At 38.6% G+C, this 12,695-nt stretch overlaps 1 protein-coding gene across 1 annotated transcript in view; it reads left to right on the top strand.

Annotated features, from left to right (window-relative positions):
• TMEM50B (transmembrane protein 50B) overlaps positions 1-5,461 on the top strand; it is a 35,130-nt gene extending 29,669 nt beyond the window's left edge. Inside the window, exons 6-7 of the mRNA XM_082625530.1 lie at positions 2,007-2,064; positions 5,277-5,461. Of these exons, the coding sequence (XP_082481656.1) occupies positions 2,007-2,064; positions 5,277-5,322 (104 nt within the window). The 3' untranslated portion in view covers positions 5,323-5,461. The remainder of the gene's footprint in view (positions 1-2,006; positions 2,065-5,276) is intronic.
• Positions 5,462-12,695: the final 7,234 nt, after the last annotated feature.

Here is a 12,695-nt window from a genome sequence, read left to right as displayed (position 1 = left end):
GGGAAGTCCCCCTGTGTTACCATTTTTAAATCTGAAAATTCCTGAGTTCCAAAACATACCTTGCCCCAAGGATTTCAAGATAAGACGTTGTGGACCCCAGTATCTTTCTGTCCACTGATACATCTTCTCTCCAACCCCAGCCTCTAAGTTTTCATTCATAGGTACAAAGGGAGTTTTTTTTTTGTTTGTTTGTTTGTTTGTTTTTTAGGGGGCAGAGGTGCTGAGAAGCACTGCCAGTTCACAAGGGGAGTTTTTTAAGTGCAAGACTGAAGACGTGTGTAGCCTTCATGTTGAAACTGGTGATGCAATGGAGTGAGCTCTTAGTATACCATTGAGTTTTGTGACTGTTTCAGTCACCATAGCTTTTCATCACGGGGATGGCGAGAGGTTTTGAAAAGCAGGATCCAGTCTTAGCATGTGCTTCTGGAAGCATCAGAAGAACCTCTTTCACTGGCTCTCTCCCTTCACTCCAAAGACAGGAATAAGTTTCAGATAACAGTTTATTCATCTTCTGATGCCTCTGTCTTTGGAATCTCTTCGTCACTCTGCTTAACTGTCACATCTTGTCCTGACCCACAGCTGACCTTTTAATATCTTGATAGGATCCCTTAAGTATCATAGATGGATCAGTATAAGATTTGGGAATACCTTTGTCTTTTATTTTGCACAAAATAAGTCAGTACAAGAGGACAGTGGTTGCCTAATGTTTAATTAATACTACTCTAAAATGTGTTATTTTAGTTAATTAAAAATACTCTGGAGCACACAGCTCTAGCATGAAGCTTATTTGAGGGAAAGTACTTTTTTTTACTTTCTTTCTTTTTCTGGGGGGCTGTGCCACGCAGCTTGGGGGATCTTGGTTCCCTGACCAGGGATGGAACCCGTGCCCTTGGTAGTGAGAGCTCAGAGTCCTAACCACTGGACCCAGGGAATTCCCTCAGTGGTCGTATCTTAATCTTTAAAGAACTAGTACGTACTGAGAAATTTCTCAATTATGGATCTCACCTTCATATTTCTACAGCGTTGCTCGTTACATATACTTTTTAGTTTGTAAACTGACTTCAGAGAGCATTTCTGACACCTATTTCAAACCTTTTACTGTACAGATTTTTCTGGAACTGTTAATAATCATAATAGCAGCTAACATTTATATAGCACTTTATGAGCCAGGAACTGTTCTGAGCACTATGCATAGTCCATATCTCACACTCTGTGGGGCAGGTGCTGTTACAATGCCCATTTTACAGATGAGGAAAGTAAGGCATAATGAGGTTAAATAATTTGCCCATGGTCATACATTTAGTCAGTGGTAGAGTTAGGATTCAAATCCAGGGGTATGGCTCAAACTTGGGGCTTTTAACCATGCAGCTCTATTGTTTGCTATGATATCAAAGGCGACAAATTGAATATTTCTTCATCCCAACTAGTATTTTTAATCAACATTGATAGTTTTATAAAAGTTAAATATCCACAAAAATTTGAGTAATTTCCAAATTTTTCTTTTTCCTTCCTATGAAGATAGTGACTGTTTTCTCCAGGAGAATATGATGATGAATTATAATGATTCTTTTCATATATGTCAGATTTGCACAATAAAACTCCTGAGTTCATGAAAGAAAATAAAATGAACAGACTGTTACATCATCAAAAATTTAATTTGTATCTTTCTAACATTGTGTGTTTCTGTATTGGCCATAGGAGGTGAAGGGGTGAGCTGCTGCTTCCTCGGCAGTTCCGATGCAGCTAGTAGAACCATAGCAACTACTTTAGACAAAAAGAAAACCTAATAATTTCATTGTCTTTTATCCAGAGTGAGAGTAATCCTTTGTTTTGGGAGAATGAGATTGTCATTTTCTTACTTCAATTTCTTTGTGGATTTCTTAGAGTTAATGAATAATAGTAGTGTTTTATAATATACAGAGCATGTCGTTGTGAATGGCATGAATACTTAGTTACTGCCATTTGCCTTTTGTAATTATCTGATCTGTTTTACTTTGTGTGTGCAGATACTGATGTTTATCCAGGACTAGCTGTGTTTTTTCAAAATGCACTTATATTTTTTAGGTAAGTTGCCCAATTTTTTTAACTATACACCTATAACATTTACAGAAACATCATCTTTATTATAAGAGCAGCATAGGCACTGGAACATGTATAAATCTCTTGGATTAGTTACAATGTATAGAACTTCTTTTAAAAGGTGAAAATTCTACTATTGGATAAAAGCGTACACAAGCCATTTAATTTGGGGCCCTGCTATGTGCCAAGACCTCAGCTAGATGCTTTATATATGTAACCTTTTAAATTCCCACTTAATTATCTTAAGTGTGTAAAACAGGTGGTGCTCCCATTTTATAGATGAGGAAATAAGACTCAGAGCTTACTTAAGGCTGCTTAGCTAGCAAACACAGAACAGGGGTTTGAACCCAGACTACTGCTTCCATAGCCTGTGTTTTGTTAAGAAACCATATCATGTACCTTTAATAAAATAAGAAAAAAAGAAATTAGAATTAATATGTACTATGCATGCCGTATACAAAACCTGGTTGGTGAATTGGATTTTGTATTAAGTTTTTAAGATAACTTAAAGTAAGTATAAAAATAAAAGAATACCAAAAGTATTTTTTAGGGGCAGTTTTCTAAAAAGCTTCCAAAATGAGGCCCTGTAGCCTTTGCTTTCCAGAATGAAATGTCTTTTAGTGTAAAGATAGGTATTTTAGGCATCATTTATAAAATTACATCCCTTACCCCATACCCCTCTCACAAAAGCATTAAGATCTAAGCCTTAAAGAAATTTGTTTTTGTCATTGATTTTAAGCAATTTGATTATGATGTGCTGTGGTGTAGTTTTCTTCATATTTCTTCTGTTTGGGGTTCATTGAGTTTCTTGGATCTGTGGATTTATAGTTTTCATCAAATTGGGCATCTTTTCAGACATTATTTCTTCAGATATGTTTTTCTGTCCACCCTGCCCTTCTGGCTTCCAATTACATGTATATTAGGCTGTGGGAAGTCATCCCACAGCTCACTGGTGCTTAGTTCTTTTCATGTTTTTTTTTCCCCCCTACCTCTCCACCCCTACTCTTACCCCATCGCTCCATCAAGTATTCTCGTTTCTTGTTTTCTCTCTGTATTTCATTTGGGATAGTTAAAGATTGTTATATCTTTAAGTTCACTAATCTCTACCTCTGTCATGTCTAATCTGCTCTTACTCCCATCCAGTGTGTTTTTCATCTTAGACATTGTATTTTTCATCTCTATTAGCTTGATTTTTTTTAAACAATTTCCACGTCTCTCCCTAACATACTCATGCTTTCCTCTGCCTTCTTGAACATATGAAGTATGTAACTATTTCAGTGTCCTTGTCTAATTGTGTCAATTCTTAGTCTGTTCCTATTGATTATTTCTATTTATTTTTTTCTTTCTGGATCTCATTTCCCCTGCCTGTTTGCTTCTTTGCATGAAGCTGATTGGGGGCTGGACTTTGTGGTATTCCTTTAAATGCTTTTGAGCTTTGTTCTGGATGCAGCTCAGTCACTTGGAAACAGTTCAGTCCTTTCGAGTCTTGCTTTTAAGCTTCGTTAGGCAGGACCAAAGTAGCTTTAGTCTGGGATTAATATGTCCCCCTTACTAAGGCAGTACACTTTTGAGTATTCTTCCTGATTCTCCATGTAGTCTGAGGTTTTCCACTCTGCTATGAGATTCTGAAGTCTTCCCAGCCCTGTGGGAGCTTTGGGAATTGTTCTTTCCAGTGATTCCTGCCCTTTTTTTGGGTAGTTTCCTCACATGCATCTGCTGTCAGCACTCAGCAGAAGCCTCAAGGGGAACCCCCTACTGATCTCCTGGGCTCCCCCTCTCTAGCTCTCTCTACTCCGCCTTGCACACTCCAGCTGCTTGGCTTCCCTGAACTCTCAACTCTGTTTCCTCAACTCAGGGAGACCACTGTGCCCTGCCTGGGTTCCCTCTTATTGCACTGTGGCCTTGGACACTCTTGGTTTTGAAAGATGTTCGACAGTTTCTGCTGTCTTGTGATTGTATTTCTTGGCATGTGACTGACAGCCTTCTGGGAATACAGTGAATTTTCATGAAGACACCTTAGGCACTGTTGAGAGATCAAATTTAAATTCAGATTCAGCCCTTTACAGTGGTAGAGGAGTCTATATAAATGACAGTTGGATGAACAGAAACCTTGTGTGTGTAAAGGCCTGTGCTCACGTGGGCAGTGACTACTGCATCAGCGATGCACTGTGCCCAGAGGCCGGCAAGTTATCCAGCCAGCTGTGTGCTTCCTGTGTGCCAGGCCTTTTCTAAGCACCAGAGTGCACTCCTTCTTCTCCGGCTACTCTTCCTCTGTTTCCTTTGCAGGCTGATCCTCCACCCTCTGGCCGCTAACTTTTGAAGTTTCTTAAGGTTCTGTTCTAAGCCTCTTCTCAACTTGTTCTTTGTCTAGGTGAGGTCCTTTTTGCTTGGGACTTCAGTTATTGCCTATATGCCAGTGAGTCACAGCTGTCTATCTCCAAGTCTAAACCATATATCCAGATTCTTACTTATCCCCTCTTGGGTGGCTGACATTTCACATCTACCACCTCCAGTGTACCCACAGCTCAAACTCACGTTGCCAGAGTGTCCCATCTCTCTGCCCCACTCCTTCCCTTATACCTTGCTGAGATAATTCCCACTCTTCTTTTAGATCTCAGTTCAGTCACTACTTCCTCAGGAAAACCTTCTTGGCCTCTAACTAGGTCAGATCCTTATATTTCCCTCTCTTGGTACCATGTGTGTCATTGAGTTGGAATTTGATTGTCTCTCATTAGTGAGCACATTTGTCTTGTTTTGACTCACAGTCACATTCCCAGTGCTTAGCTAGGTGCCTGGTGCCCAGCCAGTACTCTGTACAGTAATTATTTGTTAAATGAACAAAGAATTTCAACATGGTCTGTTAGGATGCTTCAGTGTTTGTAGCTCAGACATTGTAGGATCGTAGAGATGGGAGTGGTCCTCATGCCAGCTACTATGAGAAATGCCCCCTTTCCTTACAAGTGACCTATCTAGTAACTTCAGGCTTTAAGAAAAGATATTCAATTAAGTTCAACCATCAAGGTCAACAAAGTGCTTTATAAAACAAGCAAATTCAGACCAACACCACCACAATCTTTAATTTTAGAAATTGATACAAAGGGATCAGTGAGGTACCCATCAAAGCATATTTAGAAAATAAATTCTCTTTTGCGTTTCTATGTGATTTTACCTCATGATTTATTTTAATATCTTTCTAGCACTCTGATCTATAAATTTGGAAGAACTGAAGAGCTATGGACCTGAGATCACTTCTCAAATCACATTTTCCTTTTGTTATATTCTATTTGTAGATAAGTTTTTATCTCTCAATATAATTTACACATTGCCAAATGGAATAGATTGTACATTAAATGTTTTGTTTCTTTACACTTTTATGCTCTGAGTTTTGAAATACTTTTGTGAAATTTCTGTCCTTTTTTTTTCATTGAATAGATTGTTAATATGTACATAGTATAAGACTATATAGATGAGATGATCTGTGTCAGTTTTTTTATTCTTGAAGACTTAAAGCTTAATCTGTTCCCTGAGCCAGGGTTGTATCATCATCTAATTGTAGAGTTAACTACTTTGTCTCAGTATCTCTAATTTTCAAAATGTGCAAAAAAATACAGCTCCATATATCTGAAATAAGCACTGAGCCATTAAAAAAGGTATTTCAGCAAGTTGTAATTTATTTTGGCTTAAAAATGAGATTTTTTTTTAAAGGAAAAATGTTTGTTCTTATGTATAAAGTGGACTTTTATATGAAGATTTTTAAAAATGCCTGAAGGACTAGTTTGAAAGCCTCTTTTAAAAACAATTCCTCTCATATGACTTTATTTGAGAAGGGTTAATACATGATCAGATAAGCTGTTTTATATGGTTGATATAAAAAGACTGTAAGGCAGCTCAGCAACGTGCTTCTTACAAAAGCAGCTTAAATGGTTCTCTTTTGACAGCCTACTATTATCTGACAATACAAAATTCTATATCAAGCAAGTTTGAGACAACTGCAGCTTAAAAGCATGAACCATATAACAAAAAGTGGAATATTTAGTTTCAAGATAAAGCACTTCTTCCCAAAGGGGATTATTACGACCTAGTGAAAAATTATACGTTTCATCCACTCAGTTACTGACTGCAAGTCTCTTTTTGCTCTAGCTCTCATGCTTTAGGTGAACTCTTCTTGCAGAATACATCTTTAACCTGAAAGTTCTTACTCCAGTCAAAAACTTCTTTTGCTGAGTTTGAAATACTGTATTTGCACTGAGTGTATTCCTGTGAGAGATTTCAGAGGGATAGTTGGGTCTTTATTTCTACTTTTGCTTTCCTTTGTTATACAGGTTTTATGTTGTACTTTTTTCCTCCAGAGGGATTTTTCTAGAGCCTTTTGTTGTAAGACAGAATAATATCAGTGGTATTATATGCAGCTTCTAATATAAGCCTTATTTTGCTTAATGTCTCTTCTCTCTGAGGATTTACTGTGCACAGAGTATGAAGCAGTTGTGGAATGCTGTGCCTTTGTCTAGATACCATCTTGTTTAATTACTTCTTTCTTTGTTGTTTTTTCCTCAAAAAAACTGTGTCTTGCTTTCAACAAATTTTAAGACTGATTACTTGTTTCCACTCCCTTCTAACCTCTTGCAATAAATATTACTTCTCACACATTCTAGTATTGTTAAATCTGTTGGAGAAAATGAACTATAAAACTGGGTTGGCTGTTCATTTTGCCGTTACTCAAGTGGACCTGGTCAAAGAAGCAGTTTCCCTTTATAAAATAAAGAGAAATATATATATATATATATATATATATATATATATATATATACATATACATATATATATATATGTATATATATATATATATATTATTTGGGGGGTGGAGCATGCCATGCGGCTTGTGGGATCCTAGCTCCCTGACCAGGGATTGAACCTGGGCCCTCGGCAGTGAAAGCACGGAGTCCTAACCACTGGACCAGTAGGAAATTCTCAGGAGAACTATATTATACTCAGATTTGTGAAATGCTAATGTGAAGGCTAATGAAGGCCGTCCAGAAGGCCTAGTGGCTGTTTTTTTTGTTTTTGACTCTGTCACGAATTTGTTTTTTAATTGTGAGCAAATCACTTAATTTCCCTGTTTGTTTCTTCATTAAAAAAAAAAAAAGGTAATGTTAGTATCCACTCCTATCAGACATTGTAAGTTAGAATAGAGTCCTTTGTAATCATTTAAAGATACATGTGATTCCCTTAATATAAAGGTCTCCTGGGGCAGAGTCAAGATGGCGGTGTGGGAAGATGCCGAATTAGCATCTCCCCACAACTAGGGTGCCTGCCGGCCGCTGGTGGGGGACCCTGATGCCCAAGGAGATGGGAGGAACCCCCAAGTGAACCGATAGGACATGGGGGGACAGAAGGGGGAGAAATGGTGGAGGCCAGACAGGATCCATGCCCCTGAGGCCAGAGAGTTCAGGAGAGGAGGCAGGAGGGACCCTCTGGGAGGAGTGGAGGGCGTTTGCCCTACCCACTTGGGCCCTGGCAGCCTGCTGAGCTCCCAGGCCAGTCCCCTGCCCTCCAAGGCCCCCTCCACTCCCCTGCCACATTGGTCCTGGGAGCATAGGAAGGAGGCTGGGGAGATCAGGAGAGGCAGGTGGGAGGGGCGCTCCAGGAGGACCAGGAGAGGAGCGGAGGGTGTTTGCCTCACCCACTCAGGTCCAGGGAGCCTGCTGAGCTCCCAGGCTGGTCCCCTGCCCTCCAAGGCCCCGCGCTCCCCCTGGCCACATTGGTCCTGGGGGCATAGGAAGGAGGCTGAGGGGAGTTAAGGAGAGGCAGGGGGGAGGGGCCCTCCAGGAGGAGCAGGAGAGGAGCAGAGGGCGATTGCCCTGCCCACTCGGGCCCAGAAAGCTTGCTGGGCTCCCAGGTGAGGTCCCCTGCCATCTCAGATCAGGGGTGGGGGGCATGCCTGGGCCCCTTCTGTTCCTTGAGCCTAAGCCCCACCCCCCCAGCCCCCAGGGGCTTTTCCAGCCCTGTGGGTCCTGAGCATTGGCCCCACCCACCACTGAAACCTCGCCCTTGCTTACGCCCTGCCCTCCACAGCCAAGGCCTTTTCCCCGATTTTTAAATTTTTTCTTTTCCCTCCTCCTCTCTTTTACTATGTAGTACTGATATACCTTCCTGTTGTTGATTCGTCTATATTTTTATTTTTATATTCTTCCTAAAATATCTGTTAGTTTCCTAGTCTGTTTTATTTTTTACTTCGTTTTTTTTCCTGCTGCCCCAGGTGGCTTGCAGGATGTTGGTTCACGAGCCCAGGGTCAGGCCTAAGCTCCTGCAGTGGGAGCTCCGAGTCCAACCACTGGACTAACAGAGAACCTCAGACCCAAGAGAATATTCATTGGAGTGAGGTCTCATGGAGTTCCTCATCTCAGCACCAAGACCCAGCTCTACTCAATAGCCTACAAACCCCAGTGTTGGAAGCCTCAGGCCAAACAACCAGTAAGACAGGAACACAATCCCACACATTAAAAAAAAAATTGAGATGGCAAAAAAAAGTGTCACAGATGAAGGAGCAAGGTAAAAACCTACAAGACCAAATAAATGAAGAGGAAATAGGCAATCTACCTGAAAAAGAATTCAGAGTAATGATAGTAAAGATGATCCAGGATCTCGGAAATAGAATGGAAGCATGGATTGAGAAAATACAAGAAATGTTTAACAAAGATCTAGAAGAACTAAAGAACAAACAGAGATGAACAACACAATAACTGAAATGAAAAATACACTAGAAGGAATCAATAACAGAATAACGGAGGCAGAACAAATAAGTGAGCCAGAAGACAAAATGGTGGAAATAACTGCTGAGGAGCAAAATAAAGAAAAAAGAATGAAAAGAATTGAAGACAATCTCAGAAACCTCTGGGACAACACTAAATGCACCAACATTCGAATTTTAGGGGTCCCAGAAGAAGAAGAGAAAAAGAGAGGGTCTGAGAAAATATTTGAAGAGATTATAGTAGAAAACTTCCCTAATATGGGTAAGGAAATACCCAAGTCCAGGAAGCACAGAGAGTCCCATAAAGGATAAACCCCAGGAAAAACACACCAAGACACATATTAATCAAACTAACAAAAATTAAATTCAAAGAAAATATATTAAAAGCAGCAAGGGAAAAACAAAAAATAACACACAAAGGAATCCCCATAAGGTTATCAGCTGATTTTTCAATGAAAACTCTGCAGGCCAGAAGGGAGTGGCAGAATATACTTAAAGTGATGAAAGAGAAAAACCTACAACCAAGATTACTCTACCCAGCAAGGATCTCATTCAGATTCAATGGAGAAATCAAAAGCTTTTCAAACAAAAGCTAAGAGAATTCAGCACCACCAAACCAACTTTACAACAAATGCTAAAGAAATTTCTCTAAGCGGGAAACATAAGAGAAGAAAAAGACCTACAAAAACAAACCCAAAACAATTAAGAAAATAGTAATAGGAACATACATATTGATAATAACTTTGAATGTAAGTGGATTAAATGCCCCAACCAAAAGACACAGACTGGCTGAATGGACACAAAAACAAGACCCATATATATGCTGTCTACAAGAGACCCACTTCAGACCTAGGGACACATACTGAAAGTAAAGGAACAGAAAAAGATATTCCATGCAAATGGAAATAAAAAGAAAGCTGGAGTAGCAATACTTGTATCAGATAAAATAGACTTTAAAATAAAGACTGTTACAAGAGATAAGGAGGGACACTACATAATGATCAAAGGATCAAGAAGAAGATATAACAATTATAAATGTTTATGCACCCAACATAGGAGCACCTCAATACATAAGGCAAATGCGAACAACCATGAAAGGAGAAATTGACAGTAACACAATAATAGTAGGGGACTTTAACACCCACTTACACCAATAGATCATCCAAACAGAAAATAAATAAGGAAACACAAGCTTTAAATGACACAATAGACCAGATCTAATTTATATTTGTAGAACATTCCACCCAAAAGTGGCAGAATACTTTCTTCTCAAGTGCACATGGAACATTCTCCAGGATAGATCATATCTTGGGTCACAAATCAAGCCTCGGAAAATTTAAGAAAATTGAAATCGTATCAAGCATGTTTTCTGACCAAATGCTATGACATGGGAAATCAATTACAGGAAAAATACTGTAAAAAACACAATACATGGAGGCTAAACAGTGCACTACTAAATAACCAACAGATCACTGAAGAAATCAAAGAAGAAATTAAAAAATACATAGAAACAAATGACAATGAAAACACGATGACCCAAAACCTATGGGAGGCAGCAAAAGCAGTTCTAAGAGGGAAGTTTATAGCAATTTAATCTCACCTCAAGAAACAAGAAAAATCTCAAACAATCTAACTCTACACTTAAAACAGCTAGAGAAAGAAGAACAAAGAAAACCCAAAGTCATTAGAAGGAAAGAAATCATAAAGATCAGAGCAGAAATAAACGAAATAGAAATGAAGAACACAGTAGCAAAGATTAATAAAACTAAAAGCTGGTTCTTTGAGGAGATAAACAAAATTGATAAACCCTTAGCCAGACTCCTCAAGAAAATAAGGGAGAGGATGCAAATCAATAAAATTAGAAATGAAAAAGGAGAAATTAAAACTGACACTGCAGAAATACAACGGATTATGAGACTACTACAAACAACTATATGCCAATAAAATGGACAACCATGAAGAAATGGACAAATTCTTGGAAAGGTACAATTTTCCAAGACTGAACCAGGAAGAATTAGAAAATATAAACAGGCCTATCACAAGTAATGAAATTGAAACCATAATTAGAAATCTTCCAACAAACAAAAGTCCAGGACCAGATGGTTTCATAGGCAAATTCTATCAAACATTTAGAGAAGAGCTAACACCAATCCTTCTCAAACTCTTCCAAAAAATTGCAGAGGGAGAAACACTCCCAAATTCATTCTACGAAGCCACCGTCACCCTGATACCAAAACCAGAAAAAGATATCACAAAAAAAGAAAATTATATACCACTGCTGAACATAGATGCAAAAATCCTGAACAAAATCCTGAACTAGCAAACAGAATCCAACAGCACATTAAAAGGATCATACACCATGATCTAGTGGGATTTATCCCCGGGATGCAAGGATTCTTCAGTATACTCAATCAATGTGATACACCACAGTAACAAATTAAGGAATAAAAACCATATGATCATCTCAATAGATGCAGAAAAAGCTTTTGACAAAACTCAACACCCATTTATGATAAAAACTCTCCAGAAAATGGGCATAGAGGGAACCTACCTCAACATAATAAAGGTCATATACGACAAACCCACAGCAAGCATCATACTCAATGGCGAAAAACTGAAAGCATTTCCTCTAAGATCAGGAACAAGACAAGGATGTCCACTCTCACCACTCTTATTCAACATAGTTTTGGAAGTCCTAGCCATGGCAATCAGAGAAGAAACAGAAATAAAAGGAATACAAATTGGAAGAGAAGTAGTAAAACTCATTATTTGCCGATGACATGATAATACACATAGAAAATCCTAAAGGTGCCACCAGAAAACTACTAGAACTAATCAATGAATTTGGTAAGGTTGCAGGGTACAAGATCAATGCACAGAAATCTCTGGCATTCCTATACACCAACAACGAAAAATCAGAAATAGAAATTAAGGAAACACTCCCATTTACCATTGGAACCAAAAGAATAAAATACCTAGGAATAAACCTGCCTAAGGAGGCAAAAGACTTGTATTCAGAAAACTATAAAACACTGATGAAAGAAATAAAACATGACATAAACAGATGGAGAAATATACAATGTTCTTGGATTGGAAGAATCAATATTGTGAAAATGACTATACTGCCCAGAGCAATCTACAGATTGAATGCAATCCCTGTCAAACCACCAATGGCATTCTTCACAGAATTAGAACAAAAAATCTTTCAATTCGTATGGAAACACAAAAGACCCCGAATAGCCAAAGCAATCTTGAGAAATAAAAATGGAGTTGGAGGAATCAGGCTCGCCGACTTCAAACAATACCACAAAGCTACAGTAATCGAGACAATATGGTACTGGCACAAAAACAGAAAATATATCAATGGTATAGTATAGAATGCCCAGAGATAAACCCATGCACATATGGGCACCTAATTTACGACAAAAGAGGCAAGAACATACAATGGAGAAAAGACAGCCTCTTCAATAAGTGGTGCTGGGAAAACAGGACAGCTACATGTAAAAGAATGAAATTAGAACACTCCCTAACACCATACATAGAAATAAACTCCAAATGGATTAGCGTTAAATGTAAGACCAGACACTATAAAACTTTTAGAGGAAAACATAGGAAAAACACTCTGACATAAACCACAGCAAGATCTTTTTTGACCCACCTCCTAGAGTAACAGAAATAAAACCAAAAAGAAACAAATGGGGCTTAATGAAGCTTTTGCACAACAAAGGAAACCATAAACAAGACAAAAAGACAACCCTCAGAATAGAAAATATTTGCAAATGAAACAACAGACAAAGGATTAATCTCCAAAATATACAAATAGCTCATGGAGCTCAATATCAAAAAAAAAAAACAATCCAGTTAAAAA

Source organism: Mesoplodon mirus (genome assembly GCF_964341445.2).
Source record: "Mesoplodon mirus genome assembly, chromosome: 6".
NCBI classification, from domain to species: domain Eukaryota; kingdom Metazoa; phylum Chordata; class Mammalia; order Artiodactyla; family Ziphiidae; genus Mesoplodon; species Mesoplodon mirus.
This window is presented reverse-complemented; position numbering and strand designations above follow the sequence as displayed.